This window comes from Mus caroli, chromosome 17 (genome assembly GCF_900094665.2).
Source record: "Mus caroli chromosome 17, CAROLI_EIJ_v1.1, whole genome shotgun sequence".
Classification (NCBI taxonomy): Eukaryota; Metazoa; Chordata; class Mammalia; order Rodentia; family Muridae; genus Mus; species Mus caroli.
In genome coordinates this window covers 33320700-33342051 of record NC_034586.1, presented here as the reverse complement: position 1 = coordinate 33342051, position 21352 = coordinate 33320700, and the positions used below count along the sequence as shown (strand labels likewise).

General features: G+C 45.5%; 1 protein-coding gene and 2 pseudogenes across 11 annotated transcripts in view; all 3 read left to right on the top strand.

Moving 5' to 3' along the window:
• The window catches only part of LOC110283719 (E3 ubiquitin-protein ligase TRIM39), a 529744-nt gene extending 517474 nt beyond the window's left edge, over positions 1–12270 (top strand). For 5 of the 11 annotated variants that reach the window (XM_021149171.2, XM_029471215.1, XM_029471217.1 and 2 more), the window contains 5 exons: positions 683–778; positions 4004–4234; positions 5830–5852; positions 6388–6503; positions 7058–10113. In XM_021149171.2, the coding sequence (XP_021004830.1) occupies positions 683–778; positions 4004–4234; positions 5830–5852; positions 6388–6503; positions 7058–7629 (1038 nt within the window). In that variant the 3' untranslated portion in view covers positions 7630–10113. The other 6 variants (XM_029471220.1, XM_021149172.2, XM_021149192.2 and 3 more) reach the window with 6 other exon arrangements.
• Positions 12271–15606: 3336 nt separating this feature from the next.
• LOC110312206 lies at positions 15607–15878 on the top strand (annotated as a pseudogene).
• Positions 15879–18111: 2233 nt separating this feature from the next.
• Positions 18112–18502, top strand: LOC110312226 (annotated as a pseudogene).
• The last annotated feature ends 2850 nt before the right edge of the window (positions 18503–21352 follow it).

Here is a 21352-nt window from a genome sequence, read left to right as displayed (position 1 = left end):
TCTGGCAGGAGGAAGGTGTAGTCTGGTACTAGAAAATGTTCTATCATACACACCTTTCATGGATCCCCAGCACCTCCAGAACAAGCAAACGAAAACCCAGGTAACTTCAGTTGTCCATAAGAGAACAGCATGGGAGCAGACCCAGTCGATGACAGCCAGACGACTAGGTTCAGGGGAGGAAAATCAGGGGAGCCACAAGCATGATGGTGACTAGTGGCAGAGAAAGGGGGATCTATAAAACATCCACATGACATCTCTAGCTCTAGACAAGGAAGGGACTTGGATCAAGAAGTGATGCAAGGGCAGACATTGAATGACTATGGAGTGAAGAATGCATCTCAGTGGTAGAGCACCTGCCCAGCATGCTGGAGGCTCTGGGTTTGACCTAAGTGCTTCAAGGGAAAAATAATCAGGGGTAGAGAAACGGCTTAGCAGGTAAGTGGGCCAGTCTGGCAGATCACCCGAGTTTGGTTCCCTAGCCTATAAACTTCAGTTCCAGGGCATCTGATGCACTCTTCTGGCTTCCCTGGGCAGTGACACACATACGCACGCACTCAAGCAAACACACATTCACACGACTAAAAAGAAGAATCTATATCAACAGCAAAAGGTTAACCTCTTGAGTAATGGATGTACCAACTAACTCCAAATGTCACGTCTCCTGCTTTCTTCCAACCCTCAGGAGAAACTTCAGAAGTGCCTGGAGCCCCTGGAACAGAAGCTGCAGGAGATCACCTGCTGCAAAGCCTCCGAAGAGAAGAAGCCAGGGGAGCTCAAGGTAAAGCATGGCTGGCCATTTCCCTTTAGTTCATCTGACAGCTAGGGGAAAGCTGCCTTTCTCTCTCAGTGCTATTTCATCAGGCTTGCCAGTAAACACTGGAGGGATGCTACTTTTTCTGAGTACAGTTCTGAGGAGAAGGTCATAAGAAATGAAGAAAGGGAGCTGGGAGATGGCTCACTGGATAGAGGTGCTTGCTGTGCGCGCATCAAGACCTGAAGCCTACGTGGGGGTAGAAAGAGGTGAATGAATGCACAGAGTTAGCATCTGACTTCCACATGTGCACTGTGCCCCATGTGCTCACCCACTCATACACACATTATATATACAAGGAGATGTACTTTTTAAATTAACAGACGAAACATTTTATTCCTGCTAAGTCCATGGAGTCCTTGCCCGCTATTCTCCTCTTCCTACTCCCAAGCAAGGAAAGGGGATCTCCTAAGAGTGCAGTGCTGGGAACTTAGAAATGTTGAAGGAGAGAGAATTTGCAAAGTTCACAGGAGATATAGAGAGAGCTGAGCAAGAGCTCGTAGAACTGTTCAGGAACATTTTGTTTGGTTGGTTTTAATTATTCTGTGTGTGTGTGTGTGTGTGTATATGGATATTTTCCCATGGTTACCAATGGTTGCAAGTGCCATGTGGATGCTGGGATTCAAACTCAAGTCCTAGAAGAACAAACAACCAATGCTTTGTAATTTTCCAGCCCCAGAGAACCACATTTTGAGATGGAGTCTCAACTTCACTGGCCCAGAACTCAATATGTAGACCAAGTTGACTCCAAACTCACAAATATCCACCTGCCTCTGCCTCCCAGGTACTAAGACTAAACACATGCACAGTAACACTTGGCTCAGAAGTACATCCTTATAAGTGAGCGAATGTAAAGTTGATTCATTGCCAGAATGTCTGTCCCCTCCTCAGCCTCCACCTGTGCAGGTTCTGATAAAATGTCAGGACAAAAAAGGTAACCTAAGGGCGAAGCATTCTCTTTTGGAGGGGAAGGCAGGGTATAGCTGCAGGAACAAGAAGCCGGCTGATCAGATTTTTACCTACATAGGAAGTAGAGTTAAACAGGAAGTAGGGTAAACCCTCAAAGCCTGCCCCCTAGTGACATACTTCCTCCAACAAAGCTCCGCCTCCAAAAGGTTCTATAACCTTTGCAAAGATCCCAATGGCTACCAACTATGAACCAAGTGTTGAAATGTGAACATGGAGGGCATTCACCATGATAATATTTTAACCAAAGAACAGTTGTTGTTTTCAATTATTAATTTTTATTCAGTCATCTTTAAGACTGCAATTCAAAACATTCCTTTCATGACTGTTTGAATTCATCTTCCTCCCCTTCTTACCCCCTTGCTTTTTTCTCATCCCAGCCTCTCCAGAACTGGACTCATTAACCCTTTTAAAATAGTTTGTGGGAGTAAGGCTTGGTGACGAAGACATCTAATCCCAGTAATCTGGAGACTTAAGACAGGAGGGTTGCAAGTAAGGATAGCCAAGACTACAGAAGACCCTGTCTCAAAAATAAAATGTAAAAGTTTTGAACTGTGTAGAGGCTGAGGGTATAGCATCCATTCCCCAACACAGCAGACAGAAACACAAGTTTGTAAACTAGGCATGATGGTTCGTTCACACCTGTAACCAGAAGAGGCTGGGGCTGGAACCCCCAATATCCAAATCACAAATTCACAGCCAGCACAGGTCAGTGTGGGCTTGTGAGATTGTATATCCTGAGTGGGGATGGAGTTTCTAATTAGCTATAACGAAATCAAAAATTTTTAAGTAAAAGTTCAGATAAGATAGCCTACCTATATAATTCTAAAGTGATTGTAATATCCAGTAACATCAGAGAGTAATATTTAAATTTTTTTTTTTGTGATAGAGTTTCATTGTGTGGGTCTGGCTAGCCTGGGACTCAGATCTGTCTGCCTCTGCCTCCTAAATACTGAGGTTAAAGTTATACACACCACTCCCAGTTAAAAGTGATTTTAATTACTAATCCAATATGTGACTATTTGATTCTGACTTCCCTAAAAGCCCCTGCAGGGTTGTCCTGTGCTTACAGCTTATGTGACACTATGGGTTCACCAAGTACTGGCTCCTGAGCAGATGTGAGCCCAACACCACAAGCAGCCATGCTCTTGGTGACAATGTAAAGTCTAAGAGAGGCAACATACAGTGTTCCTTTTTAAGATTTATTTTTGTTTGTGTGGTCTCTCAGAGACCAGAAGTTGACAAATGGGGTCCCCTAGAAATAGGAATACCGGCAGTTATGTACTATCTAGTATGAGTGTTGGAAACCAAGCTCAGGACTTCTAGAAGAGAAGCAAGTGTTTGTTGTTTGTTTGTTTTTCAGTGACAGGGTTTCTCTGTGTTACAGAGCCCTGACTATCTGGACTCCTTGTAGACCAGATTGTCCTTGAATTTAGAGATTCCAACTCAGGAATTTGCCTCTGGAGATTAAAGGCATGGGCCTCCACACCCAGCCAAGGAATTTTTAACCACTGAGTCATCTCTCTGGCCCCTAAAACATACTGCTAAGGAGTCTAATTCATTAGAGTGCTCATAATATCACACATGTTGAGAATCTATTCAGGACAAAAGTGAGAATGCATCCTGCCATTGCCTACCTGAGACAGCAACTAGTGACCCTGTAATGAAAGCTAGTCTGCCATCTGCTTGGCATAGCTTCAGATCCATGGCTGCCTTCTGAGGCCTACAGGCTTTGGTGTGTCACCCACTATTCTTGAGCCTGAGCCCAACCTCTCTCTCTGTCTACATCTTTCAATCCACTCTGCTACTCTTCTGAGTTGATGCTTCCCTTTCAGTCAAAAGACTTGAGACTGCTATACTGGGGAAGGTCACTTGCAGGAAGGCCTAGGGGAGGGCATGCTGATAACCCTCAAAGTGATCCAACTACTGTTTGAGTCCTAAACTCTCAAACTTCAAGGATGTTTGTTAGAAGTAAAGTATGTACCATTAGCAAAAGCATGTTTCAGATTCTATAAAGCTAAGTACTGACTGATTTAAATCTTTCCACTGATTTGCCCTCTGAGTTGTCTGTTGGGAGCATGCAGGTAACAGTGTCCCTTACAGGAAGAGAAGCAAGTGTGCTGCTAAAGTCTTCCCAGTGACAAAGAAGTCTGTCCTGAGCCTGGTGGATCTGGGAGAGACTCCCTCATGCCTTCTGGTCCTGATAGCCTCCTCCCTTGTTCTCAGAGACTGGTGGAGAGCCGCCGGCAGCAGATCTTAAAGGAGTTTGAGGAGCTGCACAGGCGACTGGACGAAGAGCAGCAAACACTGCTTTCACGACTGGAGGAAGAAGAACAGGACATTCTACAGAGACTTCGAGAAAATGCTGCTCACCTTGGGGACAGGCGCCGGGACCTTGCCCACCTAGCTGCTGAGGTGGAGGGCAAGTGCTTACAGTCAGGCTTCGAGATGCTTAAGGTTCGACCTTTGCTCCTGTATAGTTCCTCAGGTCAAATACAATCTAGCTTTGTGCAGGCCGTGCTGTCAGTATGGAGTGCACCCTCTCTTACTCTATTTCTGTAATCCCAAGTTTTTCTTCCAGGTATGTGCTAAGGGCATTTTTTTTAGAGTGGGGCAGCTCAGGTTTCTATTATCCCTTCCATTTGTTTTGTTTGGGGTTTTTTTGGTTTTGGGGTAGTTAGTTGGGTTTTTTCCCTCTTTGGAGGTGGGGGGGGGGGTATTTGTTTGTTTGTTTTTCTTTTTTTTTGGTTTTTATAGATGGGGCTGTTCTATTATAACAGCCCTGGCTGTCCTGGACTCACCTTGTAGACCAGGCTAGCCTCATTCACAGAGATCCACCTGCCTCTGCCTTCTGAGGGCTGGTATTAAAGGCATATACCACCACACCAAGCCTAAATTTTTTTTTTTTTTACATCCTTAATATCCTTCTGTCTTTTCAGAAATTATGTGCTTGAAGCTAGAGAGATGGCTCAGTGGTCAAGAGCACTTGCTTCTCTTGAAGAAGAAGACCAGGTTTAGTTCTCAACACCCGTATGGCAGCTTACAAACCTCTATAACTACAGCTCCAGGGGTTCTAATACCGTCTTCTGGCCTCTTCAGACATTGCTTGCACCTGGTGCACATACATACAATCTATACATGCAAGCAAGACACTCATACACATAAATCTTTTTTTTTAATGTATATAATTTACACTCAAAAAAAGATCATTCTTTTCAGAAAATAGAAGTCTGTTCTACTTAGAGATACACTGTGCACTCAAAATTTTGTAAATGCAGTTACCATTACTTTGCAGTCCTAGAACTTAACTGTACCTAGTGCCCAAAGGGGGTGGGGTTATAATATAAAGGATACTCAAAATGTGTTTATGTTGTAGTCAGTCTGTTGCTACCTCTAAAACGCTTAAAATCGTCTTACTATCGTAAGCGGATCTCTTATCTCAGAAGAGATCACTGGCATTTGAGTCAGTGAAGTATCACTGCACATTTACATGTACATTTATGTTGCTTAGAATCTATCCCTGTGTCTTCATTGTGTGTGCTTTGCTAACTGCATTAAACTGGAAATTCTTCAGGGTGAGATTCATTGTGTTTGTCATCTGGATCCCAAGGAGTCTCAAATCAGGATTGGTATAAATTAGTGTTCATTAACCAGTGCTCTAGACAAGGGAGTCTAGATCACAGTGGGAAATGTCCAGTGCCTCTAGGGTGGAATTGTCTGTACTGATCCTCATGATGCAAAGGTGTGTGGTTGGATTTGGAGGACAAAGAAAAAGCAAACACAACCTCTGTCCTTGCAAGGAGCCTGCAGTGTCTTTGAGGAACAAAGTCAAACACAGGAAACCATTTTGAAGTGATATTACCACGCTTTGTTATGACCAGCAGTTATGGCATTCCATGAGAGACATGCACTAGGTCCCTCGGACTGGGATCCTCACTTTGCCTGGGGCCTAGTTTGCAGATCTAGAACTGTAGAGAAGAGGGAGAACCTTTTTGCCATCGTGTTCCATGAATTCTAGGACCAATCTTACTTTGTTTTCTCTTTCTCTCTAGGATGTGAAAAGTACCCTAGAAAAGTAAGTGACTCTGTCTCTCTGGGTTGGGTCATGGCTTAGAGACTGGGTTTAGTAATGACTTGGAGGAAGTAAGAAAGGGGAAGTCATACAGTATGCACTGAATTGGATACGGGGAGGATGAGCCATTGGGAGTGATAAATCTTCACCTCCCTCTTGACATGAGGCTGTGCTTGGCCAGAGCAGCGAGAACGGAGCCACCTTCTGCTTATGCCTATAGGTGGCTGTATACTTGTAGTACACAGCTGTGTACCCGTAGCTGAGGTCAAACAAACAAGGTGGCAGCACAGGAGTACGAGTAGTGGAGGGGTAACTGTCCATTTGCATGAAATGTAAGACTCATTCTTAAGATACAGATCTGTCAAGGGAACCACATAGCTCTCTGAGTATAAAAGAGTAAAACAGCAATTTTCAAGGAGGAAGGGAAGTTGGAGAGGTCTGGTTCTTCTTTTCAGTAAAGATGATACCACTTACATACCACTTACGTTGGCTTCAGCTCCCCTGACCCTGTTCTTTCTTTATCTCCCATCCTTCCTAGATGTGAGAAGGTGAAGACCATGGAGGTGACTTCAGTATCCATAGAGCTGGAAAAGAACTTCAGCAATTTCCCCCGGCAGTACTTTGCCCTAAGGAAAATTCTTAAACAGCTAATTGGTGAGTTGTTCCCAAAAGGATACTGGCAGAGGGCATGTAGAGGAGTGAAAGGTTCAGATCCTTCCAGTGAGCTTCACTCACTCTTCTTAGGCCCACTCCACCTGCCCCATTACCAGCTTTCTGTCTCACCTTGAATCGTAGAGTTCAGAGAAGAAGCCTTAGGTGTCATCTGCTCTAAATAGGGACCTAAACACGGTAAAGGGTTCCTAACTCATTAGGAGGAGTGAGCATGGACCGCATTTACCATCTTAGCCAGGAAAATAAAAGGGAACATCATCGTTCATCGTTAATATTTATGCAGAGAAGAACAGTCACAAAGCAGGACTATTTCAGGATGCAAGTTCCTGTTCATCCTCTCCCCAGCCCCTACTGCCCACTCGATATGGATCCTTCTCTGGCCCTCACTCAGGCAGTACCTTTCACTATTCCATTCAGCAAAAGCAAGCATGGTTTGAGGTCAACCAACCCACAGTGTTCTGGGAACCTTGCAGGCTGTGCACAGGGAGGCTGGGGAAGTGAGGCAGGGACGTTTAGCTATTCCCATCCTCATCTAGCTCCACTCTGGCTTCTTCCGCCAGCGGATGTGACTCTGGACCCCGAGACGGCTCATCCTAACCTCGTCCTGTCAGAGGATCGGAAAAGTGTCAAGTTTGTGGAGACAAGACTCCGAGACCTCCCTGACACACCGCAGCGTTTCACTTTCTACCCTTGTGTCTTAGCTACTGAAGGCTTCACCTCAGGTCGACACTACTGGGAGGTGGAGGTGGGTGACAAGACCCACTGGGCAGTAGGAGTATGCCGGGACTCTGTGAGCAGAAAGGGCGAACTGACTCCACTCCCTGAGACTGGCTACTGGCGTGTGCGGCTGTGGAATGGGGACAAATATGCAGCCACCACCACGCCTTTTACCCCTTTGCACATCAAGGTGAAGCCCAAGCGGGTAGGCATATTCCTAGACTATGAGGCTGGCACACTGTCCTTTTACAACGTCACAGACCGTTCACATATCTACACCTTCACTGATACTTTTACTGAAAAACTTTGGCCCCTCTTCTACCCAGGGATCCGGGCCGGTCGGAAGAATGCTGCACCACTTACCATTAGGCCCCCAACAGATTGGGAATGACAAGAGATGCAGTGTAATTGGGGTGAGGCAGGGTCAAGAGCGGTGGGCCTTCCTAACTGGCCTGCTAGAATATCTTGGTGTCTCCGTGGTTCCAGTCTTGAGCCATCTTGAGAAACCACCTCGCATCTGGGATGGTTTGTGTGAGGAGTAAAGATAGGACTGGGCTGCATGACCAAGCACAGATGAGTGTCCCGCGGGTTTCCTAGTGCACGGGGACAGGTTGAGAAAGCAAAAGCTTTCCAGAAACAAAGTCTATAGGAAAGGGTCTTAACTTGCTTAAAATGCAGGAAACAGAAACCTTTAAAAGGCTTCTGTGACGCAGAATAGCCTTGTTCCTTGTGGGAGCGCATAGGGATCTGTATACCTCTGTGTTGGAAAGATGAGTGGCAGTTGCTGTCATGAGTCTAGAAGTTGAGGGGCTTTTCTGGGGCCAGAGATTGAGCATTAAAGTTAGGAGAAGGATCAGGGAAGAGGCTGAAGGAATGTTTCTAGGATGAATGAATGGAAGGGGGATTTCTTTGGTCTCTTTTCTTCTTAGGGTAATGCTATCATTACCCATAGGATTAGCCAGAGGTTCAGATTTGGGGAGAAGGAAAGGATAGGGAAAAAGGAGACTCCATGTCCCAAAGGCTTGGGTTATTCCTGTTTCCTGCAGTTGGCTGGCTCTAAAAAGTACGCTCCTCTTGCTTCCTTCTAAAGGTGAGATGGAAGCAATTCTGCAAGACATACATCTGAGCCGGGCGTGGTGGCATACTCGGGAGGCAGAGACAGGCAGATTTCTGAGTTCAGGGCCAGCCTGGTCTACAAAGTGAGTTCCAGGACAGCCAGAGCTATACAGAGAAACCTTGTCTCAAAAAACTCAAAAAAAAAAAAAAAACAAAAAAAAAAAACATACATCTGTCCTTCCATTGTTTCCCAAGGCAACTTGGAGAGGAGTCAGATATTAGAGGAGAGAGAAAGGTGTAGCCAAAGCCTTTGTCTTAAGGAATGTTACTAAGTGGTTATTCACAAGTTGTCCACCTTGCCCCCTGGCTCAAAGATCTAAGGAAAGAAGGGAAAGTGATGGAGTCTTTCTCACCCATGAGAACAGGGTAGAAGAGGGTGGTTTGTGTAGCAAAGGGCCAGAAGACAGCTAAGCTTCTATTTCCATCCTTCACCCTTTGACATTCCCCTTTTCAGAGAATGTAAATTATTTTAATTTTAGGCCAAAATAAACAACCCATAGGGTACATATTTTGTCACAAAAGGTACCAGTGCATGCCAAACCAAACAACCTGGATTATCTGCTGCCTGGGTAATCTTCACACAAGACTGAGACAAGAAACTGCAGTGAGGGCATTCAGTTCCTCCTACCACCTCAACAGGACTTTGTCCACTCTCCTCTTACCTTTGTGCCTTGACTGTGGTTCTTTGTGGCAAGATAATTTGGTTGGTGAAAATATGGAACAAAGGATCCACTAATGTGATCTCTTGAGTTGCGTGGTAATTTGGCAGTGGTCTTATATGAGAGTGGATGGGTGTGGAAACTGTTCTTGAAACTCACCTGTCCTTAATGGAAGTTTGGGTAAGCTTAGGAATCCACATTTTAATACACTCCCCTCATTTGCCTCTGAAGGCCCATATAAAACACCCAGGGTACGTTTCAACTAATTGCCTAACTCTGAGCCAGCGGTCTGGTTCTCCACAGATCCCGGCAGGGGCCTGGATCTCTCTGCTTCTGACCTTAGCCAGTAACTGGGAATCAGAAGTAAACACCAAGCCAGGTTGAATAAATGAGAAAAGGTCAGAGGAAGGAGGGTGAAGTAGATACTAATAAATAGCCGAGGAGACCGGCCATGCTGTTTGGTTATTTGTGCTATAAAATATTTGTGCTGTTCTTGTAGCTACTAGCCCTTGGAACAGCAAGTGCCTTTAATGAGGAGAAGTGGGAGAAAGGCAAGGAGCTCTTTGCTTAGGGATGTTTTGTCCTGTTAACTTATTTCCTCCCTTGTGATCTGATCTTTCATACTTTCAGGTCCATGGGCACTAATGCTTTTTATTTTTGAGACAGGGTCCTGTAATTTATGGTAGTCCTACCTCAACCTCTCCAATGGTGATAGCCAGAATATAACACCAGTTATTCTGGGCATTGTCTGTTTTGTTATGTTACATCAGTCCATAGAAGTCCCAAGCATCTACCCTTGGCTTCAGGAGAGTAAGACAAAGTCTAACCCAATGTCCACCGCAAACAATCCTCTTTCCAACCATAAAAGACAGGACTTCGGTCCTGTTATGTTTATGTGCTTTAAGATCCTTTGCCTGCTCCACTAGACGCTGGGCCCTACCTAATACGTGAGGGATACCAAACTAGGGCTGCCTGCACACACAAGACCAGTGGGGTTGTCTGGTTTCTGACAGAAGCTGGTGTGGGGCTGCGGGCCCCCGCACTACAGTTCCCAGCAAACCTTGCGCACGTCTGGGGCGGGACATCCGCAAGGAGGGGCAGACACTCATGGCGGGCCCAGTGAAGGACCGGGAGGCCTTCCAGAGACTCAGCTTCCTGTACCAGGTGAGACGGCGCTCGGGGTGGGTGGCAGCCCGGTGTTGCGGCCGCAGAGTAACCTGGATGGCCGTCCTTGTTCCCAGGCTGCACACTGCGTCCTCTCTCAGAACCCCGAGAACCAGGAGCTGGCTAGGTTTTACTGCCACACAGAGAAGACCATCGCGAGGCGTCTGGTCCTCCGGCAGTAAGGCACAGGGTGGCGGGCAGGACCCGGGGCTCGGGCTGGCAGGCAGGCAGGCAGCGACCTCCTCTCTTCCTCACCCAGGGACCCCTCTGTGAAGAGGACGCTCTGTCGTAGCTGCTCCTCTCTCCTCATTCCGGGCCTCACCTGCACGCAGCGCCAGAGACGTGAGTGCTGCCCCAGAGACATTTGTGAGGTGGGGACACTAGAGGACAGGGCAGGGCTCAGCAGCTCCACCTAGAGGTGGAGACTTTCTGCAGCTGACTTAGTCCCTAAGACCATCTTGGACTACTTGACACTCCTTAGTTTTTAAAAAACAAACAAACAAAAAACAAAGCGAATTCGTTATTATTTAATTCCTAGGGTGCATTAAGTACTGCTAACTAGCTGAGTGGGTTGTGGAGGTTCACGCCTTTTATCCCAGGACTTGAGAGGTAGAAGCAGGTGGATTTCATGAGTTTAAGCCTATCCTGATCTACATAATCCAGACTGGCCAGGTCTGCATAAAGAAACCCTGTGTCTCTTTGCTTTGGGGCTTCATTTTTTTTTTTTTTTCACAAATGTCACCAGTAGCCCAGACTGGCCTCCAATTCCCTGCAGTCTCCTGCCCCCACATCCCTAGCTAGGATTACAAGCATGAGACAACACACCCAGCTACTGGAGTCGTAATTTTAAATGCTTCAGTTGGTAGGGGTAGAGTGCTGATTCCTACCAGTAGCAGGGAGGTAGGTCTATCATGATAAACAAGAGTCAAACACTCTAGACACTGGGATTCCCACACGAGAGAATGTGTGCTTTGTAGGGGCTCGGGAGATGGTTCAGTGGGTACTGTGCCTGATAAGTGTGAGGGCCTGACTTCAGATCTCTAACACCTGTGTACAAGCAGGTTGTAACCCCAGCCAGCCTTGGGGAGCAGGTGAAGGCGTACAGATCCCAGGGCACTCTCTGGCCAGGCAGTCTAGCTGAAAACATCTAGTCCCAGGTTCAGTGAGAGACCCTGTTACAAAAACATGGTGGAATGTGGTAAAGGAAGACAGACACCCAAACTAGATTTCTGTCCTCCACATATATATCTAGATGAGTGTTCCTGTGTGCATACACACACATACACAAACACAGGTACTCATGCATATAACAGTAACACATATGTGTATATACAATATGAATATATAAATAAAAATAGGAATTTTTAAAAATCTGTGCTGCTATAAGAAAATGAATGCTCAGGAGGCTGGAGTTTGAGGTGGGCAAGATGGAGAAAGGTGAGACTGGACGAGAAGCTAGGCTGTGTTAAAGAGTTTGAACTTCACCTTAGAGTTCTAAGAGATTGATATGAATGCAGGCCTCCCACACACATCAGATCTACAAACCAAGTGCAGATGGGATGGAATTTCTATTGATGGTGGAAGGAAGACTGCAGACATACAAAAAAAAAAAAAAAAAAAAAAAAAGAGCAAAACCTTTATGTCAGAAGCCCTGGGCACTTTCTTCTTTCCCATTTATGCCCCAGGCCGAAAGGGACAGCGCTGGACAGTGCAGACCTGTCTGACATGCCAGCGAAGCCAGCGATTCCTCAATGACCCTAAGCATCTGCTCTGGGGTGACCGGCCTGAAGCCCAGCTGGAAAATCAGGCAGGTGAGCAGTGGTATGGAAAGATAAAGGAGCCTCCAAGAGATGGGACAGTGGAGAGCCGAGAGTAGGAAAGGAAAGGGGGGAAGCCTGCTTAATATAAGGTGTGTCGGAATCTTAGGCAACTAATTCTTCTCTGATTCTCCTCCTATGTAGACATCAATCCATCAGAGCCCCTGCCAAACATAGCCGACCTCCCTAAAGAGAACATGCAGACTCAGGCTTTGAACACCAGTGAATGAATTCACTCCACTTGCCAGATAAATAAAGTTCCACTGTTTGACTTTGTGTTCTGTGGTATTTCAACTGGTTATATCATCTTCCTCTGTATTCTTGTTTTGGTCACCTAACGTCTCCTTTTATCTTTGTACTCCACCACATAGGGAATCCCCAATTTCCATACACCACTTGGTCCCATTAAGCAGCCCCTGTCTAAGGCTGTAGGGCCCCTTCACCCCACCCCTGCATCCTCAGTGCAATGCCATGTTTGGAAATCAAGAGTCAGCATTTCTGATAAGCTCATTGCCTCCATACTGAGGTGGTCCTGGCTGTTGAGGAGAAACAGGCACTTCATAAACCTGGGCCTACTCAGCCTTGACCTTTTCCTCGTCTAGGAATTGTCTTCTATAAAGTCATAAGGTAAATGGTTCAGGCCTGAGCTAACAAAGTAAAAGGTGCTAAACACTGGCAGGCTCCTGAAGTATGCTCTCTAGGTAAACTCAGATGTCTCCTCTGATAGCTTTAGAAAGCCTACTCCAGGACAAAGTTTCTGAACTGACTTCTTTGCTGCCTGCAGATTACAATGTTACCCCAAGAGACATGGAAACAAAATTCACGATTCCTGAAATGAAGTTTCTTCCCCTTTAACCCTGTGTTGCAGTTAACCTAATACTGCATAAGAAAATGCAACAATGATTCTGCTTTTGGGATCTGGAAGGAGATGGTCCCCTAACTGCTCCAGAAGACTCAGTAACTCAGGGTTCCGTTGGCCAAAGCAAGATGCATCTCCAAGGCTAGGTTTCATGTGGAAGAGGCTGTATCAGGACATGAACTTTCTCAGTCTCCTGTGGACCATGGCTGTAGCAGTCTACCCTAGATTTATCTATGTCCTGAATTCAGTCTTTCCACTCACTCCACAAATCAGTAAATTCTCTGCATTAAAAGTACTAAACTGACGCTGGGCATGGTGGAGCACGCCTTTAATCCCAGCACTCGGGAGGCAGAGGCCAGCCTGGTCTACAAAGTGAGTTCCAGGACAGCCAAGGCTATACAAAGAAACCCTATCTCAGAAAAAAAAAAAAAAAAAAGTACTAAACTGGGTGTGGTGGCACACACTTAATCCCAGCACTCTGGAGGAAGAGGCTGGTGAATCTCTTAAATTCATGGCCAGCCTGGTCTACAGACAGATTCCAGGACCCTGAGTTCAAGGCCAGCCTGGTCTACAAATAGATTCCAGGACAGGCTCTGTTATATGGAGAAACCCTATCTAAAAAAAAACAAAACAAAACAAAAAAGTACTTCGCAGTGTTCAGGTAACAATGTTGATTGGTGATTTGACCGTTCATTTCTAGAGTTGTGCCTAGCTGGATCAACTGACAGCCATCAAGGAGCATACGCTCTAAAAGCACACCTAATTCATTCATACCTGCAGCCTGCATCTTTAGCTCATGGTTTTTGGCTTCTTCAAGTAAGCCTCATAGCTGATGGTCTTTGGCTCTTGCACACTAAATCTGATTTGTGGATAACTTTGTGTGTGTGTGTGTGTCTACACACAATAGAACATGCTCCAAATAGGATAATATCCAAACTTTTTTTCAAGGAACTCTTGCCCAGTCTATCCTAAACTTCCTATGACGCACTGATGATTTTGAACTTCTCACCCTCCTGCCTCCAGTTCTGGGATTACAGGCATTTACCAAAACACGTAGTATTTTTGGTTTTTTTTGTTTTTTTTTTTACCAAGTCAGCTCAGTCAGTCAACGGTTCTCTGGGGAGGAAGGAAGGATTAAAAAGGAAAAAGACCATTGGACAACACTGTAGCCTGACCCCAGTCTGTTCAGAGGCTGAAGCAGATTTATTTTTTTCCAGTCTGCTTTTATATCATTCTAGGTATATACAAAGAATAGGGTCAGTCCTAAGACCTAAAGTAGTTAAGGAACAAACAAGGCATGGACTGGGTAGGTAAGGAGCAAACAAAACATAGATGAAAGGTTTCATGATTACTGTATACAGGGTCTTAACAAGAACCATCAAGATACAAAGACCGCCGGGCGGTGGTGGCGCACGCCTTTAATCCCAGCACTTGGGAGGCAGAGGCAGGTGGATTTCTGAGTTCGAGGCTAGCCTGGTCTACAAAGTGAGTTCCAGGACAGCCAGGGTTTTAAAAAGAAACCCCTTTTCGAAAAAAAAAAAAAAAAAAAAAAAAAAAAAAGATACAAAGACCACATTCCTCAGCTGTATTCATCTTTTGCCTACTTCGGAGTCCTAGACCAAAGTCAATTTCCTGCCTGAGGTCTATTTCTTTGTTCTAGCCCAAAGTCAAATTCCTGCCTGAGCTTACTTCCGTATCCTGGCCCAAGGTCAAATTCCTGCCACGTTTCTAGAAGTGGCCCCAAAAGCTTTGCACAGTTTTTACGTGGTGCTGAGGATTGAACCCTGTGCATGCTAAGCAAGCACTCTATCAACTGATCTGCATCATCCCCAGCATGGGAGCAGGAAAACTTGAGTTTTGACTCCATGGTTCAATCAAGAGATTCCCTGGGCTGGAGAGATGGCTCAGTGGTTAAGAGCACCAACTGCTCTTCTGAAAGTCCAGAGTTCAAATCCCAGCAACCCACATGGTGGCTCACAACCATCTGTAATGAGATCTGATGCCCTCTTCTAGGATGTCTGTCTGAAAACAGCTACAATATAGTGGTTTTTTTTTTTTAGGGGGGGGGGCTCAAGACAGGGTTTCTCTGTATAGCCCTGGCTGTCTGGAACTCACTTTGTAGACAAGGCTGGCCTCAAACTCAGAAATCAGCCTGCCTCTGCCTCCTGAGTGCTGGGATTAAAGGCGTGCGCCACCACGCCCGGCACGATATACTTTTTTTAAGAGAGAGAGTTCCAGGAGGGAAAAACAGAATCTGGAAGGTTGGAGAGATAACTGCGCTTGCTGCTTTTGCACAGGACCAGGGTTTGGTTCCCAGTATCCACATAGCAGCTCACAATTGCCCATAACTCCAGTTCTGAGGCTCTAGCATCTGATCTCTTTGGGCTCCTGCACACACAGTGCACATAGCATACTCTCATACATACACATGAATGTAGTTCCCTCATAAATCTTTGTGGTTTGCTCACGTGTTCTGGTTCCTCTAAGAGCCAGCTGCAGTCATATGCATATTCTAAGGACTACAGCAAAGACTCTCAGGCTGTGGTTATCAAAGAGTACTTCAAATAGAATAAACCTTTGGTTCAGCCTGGCACCCTGATCAGCACTGTAGTCCCAGCTTTTCAAGAGGCTAAGGCGATCCGGTTCTCCCATCGCCCCCGCGATGGGTCGCAGCAGTTAGTGTGGTGGTGGCTTGGCAGTACAGCTCCGGACAGATCCGGTGACACACGCGTCTCCCACCCCGCGCGGCCAGGATGCCCAAGAGAAAGGTTAACAGGGATGGAGGCGGAACCCAAGCGCCGCTCCGCGAGGCTGTGGACCAAACCCGCCCCTGCCAAGCCGAAAAAGGCCACGGGAAAGGATAAAGCATCAAAGAAAAAGTACAGATAAAAGGGAAGAGGTGAGCAGAGGGCAAACAACAGGCTGAAGCGGCTGACCAGCAAACCACAGATCTGCCTGCAGAAATGGAGAGACGGAAAACCAGAGTCCAGCCTCTGAAGAAGAGAAAAAAGCCAAGTCTGACTAAGCATCCATCACCTGTCAGTGGTCCCGCCTCCCTTCTTGTACAGTCCAGAGGAATATTTTTATCAACTATTTTGTGAATGCGAGTTTTTTTAGTAGCTCTAGAAACATTTTTAAAAGATGAGGGAATCCCACTTCATCTCATTTTTTTAAGTGTGAATTTTTTTTTTTAAGAGTTTAAATCATTTGCTGGTTGTTTATTTTTGGTACAACCAGAAAATACAGGATACAGAATCAGGAGAGGCTGTGACTGTCTCGGGAGTCAACATAACATTCCATGGAGGGGGCTAGTTTTATATCCTATAATACAAAAACCTACTAAATGGCAATTTGGAGTCTCAGTCATGCATTTGTGTCTGGAATATTTTCAGTTATATCTGGTCCTGTGTTTCTTGTAGAACCATTTTATAAGAAAGCCAGTCTTTGGTCCTTGCCCTGTCAGAACTGTGATGTCTGTGGCCGTGGCAGTTCATTTTCCTAACAGTTGTGATAATGTGCTGTGAAAGATGGAAATTCTGAGTACGTTCTCTGTGTGGCATGAAACTGTGAGTTGGGATTATGAACACTTGGTTGTTAGGAGAGGTCTTAGGAAACTTGCCAAGTTTGAGGCTGGAACATCACTGGAATAAGTTCAAAGAAAAACAATACGTAGCTCTTCATTTGTGTACATGAACATAATGTTACTCTTTAGAGTTTGGGTATATGAACACAGTATATGGCTCTTTTGGGGTATGCGTGATAAGAATTGGAATGTCTGTGTACTCTGCTCCTCGACCAATAAAATCTGTTGTGAAACAGAGAGAGAGAGAGAGAGAGAGAGAGAGAGAGAGAGAGAGAGAGAGATACGCTAAGGCGAGACTAGCACTTGAGCTTGGGAGTTTGAGACTAGCCTTGACCACAACCAGATCTTATCTCCAAAAAAAAAACACAGAAGCTCCAACTCCATAGGATACAGGTTATGGCGTGCAAAAGTGGATTTCCTGCACCAACTATGAGAACAAGTACCTGGCATATGATAGCATCTTCAATAATTTAAGATGTATGCCCCTTCAGAAGTAAAAGAAAAGATAACAAGATTAGTCCATTTAAATTAGATCAAGTGAAGAACATTTCACTCAATACTTATACATAACTGATCACTATCTAACCGTTAAATACCCTTTATTCACTTTGAAAACTGGTATTAAAAAGCCAGGTGTTGTAGTGCATACCTTTAATCCAAGCACTGGAGAGGCAGAGGCATCCTTATCTATGTCATGAGTTCCAGAAGAACCAGGGCTACAGAATGAGGGAAGCAGGAGGAAACGGTGGAGGAGGAGAAGAAAAAGAAAGAGAAGACCAAGACTGGGCTAAGTCCCCAGTCCTGAAGTGGGTGTGGAGCGAGATGGGGAAGAGGGAGAGCCGGTGAAAGGGGCGTCATTACTGTCAGAAGTGAGAAGGGCCATATGTTACTGCTATTCAGAAACGGGAAAATTGAATTCTCAGCAAAGGAAATAACTTCATTTTTTGTCTGCCTCACCTAGAAGTATCAAATACTGCATGTGTACATACTAGAAATAGGTAGGGATTTTCCTTTGGGGCTGGGAGCATGGTGTTCGAGACAGGGTTTCACTAGCCCTAGATGATCTGGACTCATTATTGAGTCCAGGGAGGCCCTGAACTCATGATAGCCTCCTGTTCATGTAGCCTGTCAAGTGCAGAGACTATAGACTGAGCCACCATATCCTGCTGGCTATAAGACATTTATTTACTCGGCAGCAACCATAATACTTTCAGAGTAATAACAGCAAAATATATTAGAAAGGACAAGTTAAGCCGGGCGGTGGTGGTGCACGCCTTTAATCCTAGCACTCGGAAGGCAGAGACAGGCGGATTTCTGAGTTTGAGGCCAGCCTGGTCTACAGAGTGAGTTCCAGGACAGCCAGGGCTATAGAGAAACCCTGTCTCGAAATAAACAACCCCCCCCCCAAAAAAAAAACACAAACAAACAAACAAACAAAAAAACCCAAAGCTCCCAGGCCGGGCACCGGCTGGGCTCAAAGTTTGCGGCCGCCCCTGCGCCTCGCGCCCGATGTATGGGTGATATACTGTGGCGGCAGCTGCAGGGTAAGGAATGGCCCGAGTGCGCGGTCTCCCGGCAGGCGCTCAGACAGGGACATGGGGCCGCCTGGCCCGGGCCTCAGTCACGGGCTCAGGGCCTGACCCGGCTCTGCCCGGCCCGCCCGCCGCCCGCCGGAATGTCGTGCAAGCCTTATTTGACCGTGCAAATGCCCGCCGCCGCCCTCAAAGCCCGAAGTGTCCACTCACGGTCTACTAGCATGGCGACCTCCTCCCAATCAATATCGCCAGGTGCTGAGTGACTATGGGCCTCCATCGCTAGGCTACACCCAGGGAACTGAAAATAACCAGATGCCTCAGAGTAAATATGCAGAGCTGCTGGTGGTCATTGAAAAGTTGGGGGAAAAGATCAGACCCACGGATGCTGGGAGCAAGAGCGCCATGGAAAGGCTAAAACTAGGCATCATTCATGTCGGAAGCCTGGTTCAGGAGTGCTTGGCTGAAACGGAACTGAAGGTCCATCTCTCGCTACCCCATGGAGATGAGAGGCTTTGTTCAAAACGGCAGTAATTTTTCTACCACAGTCATTAAGCTAAAAGCCCACACTCAAAAGATTGGGAAGACATTTTTCAGTAACTGACAATGTGCATTTTAAGTAGTTAGGAATGACCCAGCTCTTTTTTTTTTTCTTTCCAAACATTTGAAAGACTTTTGTGAAGCCACTTCACAGCAAGCTATTGCTTGTCCCCAAATACCAGTGCCCCCTTTAACCTCCCTTTGGATCCGTTTTCCATTTGTATCACCCCTGTTGACTTCCTTTCCTTGAGCTCAGGAATTGAGCCTCCGAGGAATTGAGTGCAAACCCCAGTTTAGTAGCTGGCCCTCCTGTGTACAATGTAGACCCTGCTTCATGGAGCTTCTCTGCCTAAGCGTTTGTATGACTGAGTGCTTTGTAGTCAGTCTTTAAAATGCACAGGTTACACATGCAGAAGAAAGAGCAATCTACCCAACTTACCAAGCACCGTGCAGATGTCCATCCTGAGACTGTAGATCTCAGTTTCATGTTTACTGTGAGCCCATCACAACATCTGGAAGAAAACGACTGAAACTGTTGCAAATTTGTATTTATAACTTGATGTATTAACGCTTATTTTCATTAAGGAAAAAAAAAAAAAAGCAGTCAGTGCTCTTGACCTCTGAGCCATCCCTCCAGTCCCTAAAGTGGTATTCTTAAGTTGTACATTTGCTTGATCTCTCCTCTTTAAGATAATTTGCTGGCCCTTTATTATAAATTAAAATGCAAAGGACAGACATGCTGTTGGGGTCCAGGAGTCATCCCACAAACCACATGAACACGGGTCTCAGTCAGACAAGGGTGGTTTGTTTATTGAACACATACTCTAAGACTGATCTATCAGGGCCACAGCTCAGAATTCAGGGGTTGAAGCTACAATCCCAAACATTTCTCTGGGCCTGGTTATAAAGGGAAAAAAAAAAAAAAACCGACATTGAGCTCATGTGCAGGAAGTGCAGCCCAGTGGTTAGCTCTGACTCCGGCTATATTGACTAACTAGACAGAACAGTTCTAACTGGCCTGTATTCTTATTGGTCCTAAGTGGAGCTTATGGTTGTTGAATTTCTTAAGTTTGACAAACCTCAGAACATACAGAACATTAACAGGTTATGAGGTCAGCAAGACCCTGCTCTGGGGCAAGCTATTTTTCTGTGTCAATGACTGGCAAGCATGTTATAGCAACAATTTGAAATAGCTGGCAGGCATGGAACAAAATGGCTACAGCTATGCTAGGGGGGCCGACCTCAACATGCAAAACAAGGTCTGGGGAGAACTCAGTAAAGTGCTTGACTTGTAATCACAAGGACCTGAATTTAGTCCCCAGAATTCAAGTATAGATAGATAGATAGATAGATAGATAGATAGATAGATAGATAGATAGATAGATAGATAGATAGTAGAGACAGAGAAACAGACAGACAAGAAGCCAGGTGTGGCCAGGCATGATGGCACACACCTTTAATTCAAGCACTCATGAGGCAGAGGCAGACAGATCTCAGAGTTCAAGGCAAGCCTGGTCTACAAAGTTGTTACACAGAGAAATCCTGTTTGGGAGTTGGGGGAGGCAAGAACAAGTTTAATAGAACTTGCTTGTAATCTTAGCACTGAGGAGGCAGAGATGGGTGGATCTCTGGTAGGTGGATTCCTAGATATCACTGGCTGGCCAGCCCCTAGCCTACACAACAAATTTGGGACCCTGTTTTAAAAAACAAAAACAAAAAACAAAACAAGGGAGTTGGAGAGATAGCTCAGTGGTTAAGCTCTTGAGTTCAATTTCCAGCAACTACATGATGGCTCACAACTATCTATAATGGGATCTTATGCCCTCTACTGGCATTTAGGCGATCATGCAGACAACATTCATATAAATAAATAAGCCTTTAAGCAAACACACATCCCTGTACCTGATGTGCATCGGTACAACCACACAACATAGATGCACGTGAACACACATAAACACATAAAATAAAAACAAAATGACATCATGATGGGTTCTTACAAAACATACCCAGGTTTAGAAATCATAAACATCAGGCTGGAGAGATGGCTCAGAGGTTAAGAGCATTGGCTGCTTTTCCTGAGGTCCTGAGCTCAAATCGCAGCAACCACATGGTGGCTCACAACCATCTGTAATGAGGTCTGGTGCCCCCTTCTGGTGTACAAGCATGCATGCAGGCAGAATATTGTATACATAATAATAGATCTTTTTGAAAAAGAAAAAAAGAAATCATAAGCGTCTTACTTTTCTTGTCATTGTGACAAAACTCCCGAGGTAGGAAGGAATTTATTTGTCTTTGGCTCAAGGTTTGAAATATTTTGTTTTGTCATGGTTGAAGCAAGTAGTTCACAGCATGGTGGCCAGAAAGGTACAGGAAGAGACCAGGGCAAAAGGCATCCTTCCTCCAAATAGACAATGAAAGGCCAAATCTTTTTAGTTCAGATTCCATTTTAGAGAGCCTGGCCTCAGTTTGAACTCGGGCAAACTAACAGGTTTCTAACTTAGTTTCTAACTAACTTAGTTTCCAAGTTACCTGCTAAGAGAACCCAAGCCTAGCGCCAGTCTCTAGCTAACACCCAACAAGACCTGTGTCTCCAGGTTACACCCCCAACAAGACCAGGTTATTACCCCCAGGTTATAAGGTCACCCCCTGCCTAACAACGACCAATGCAGAGGGAAACAGAAATTAAGTTTATGACATGACAATGCTGAAGACCATAGCAACTTTCCAATTAGATGCTTTCTCTCTCTCTCTCTCTCTCTCTCTCTCTCTCTCTCACACACACACACACACACACACACACACACACACACACACACACTGACTTGCTGTTTTCTACAAAGCCTT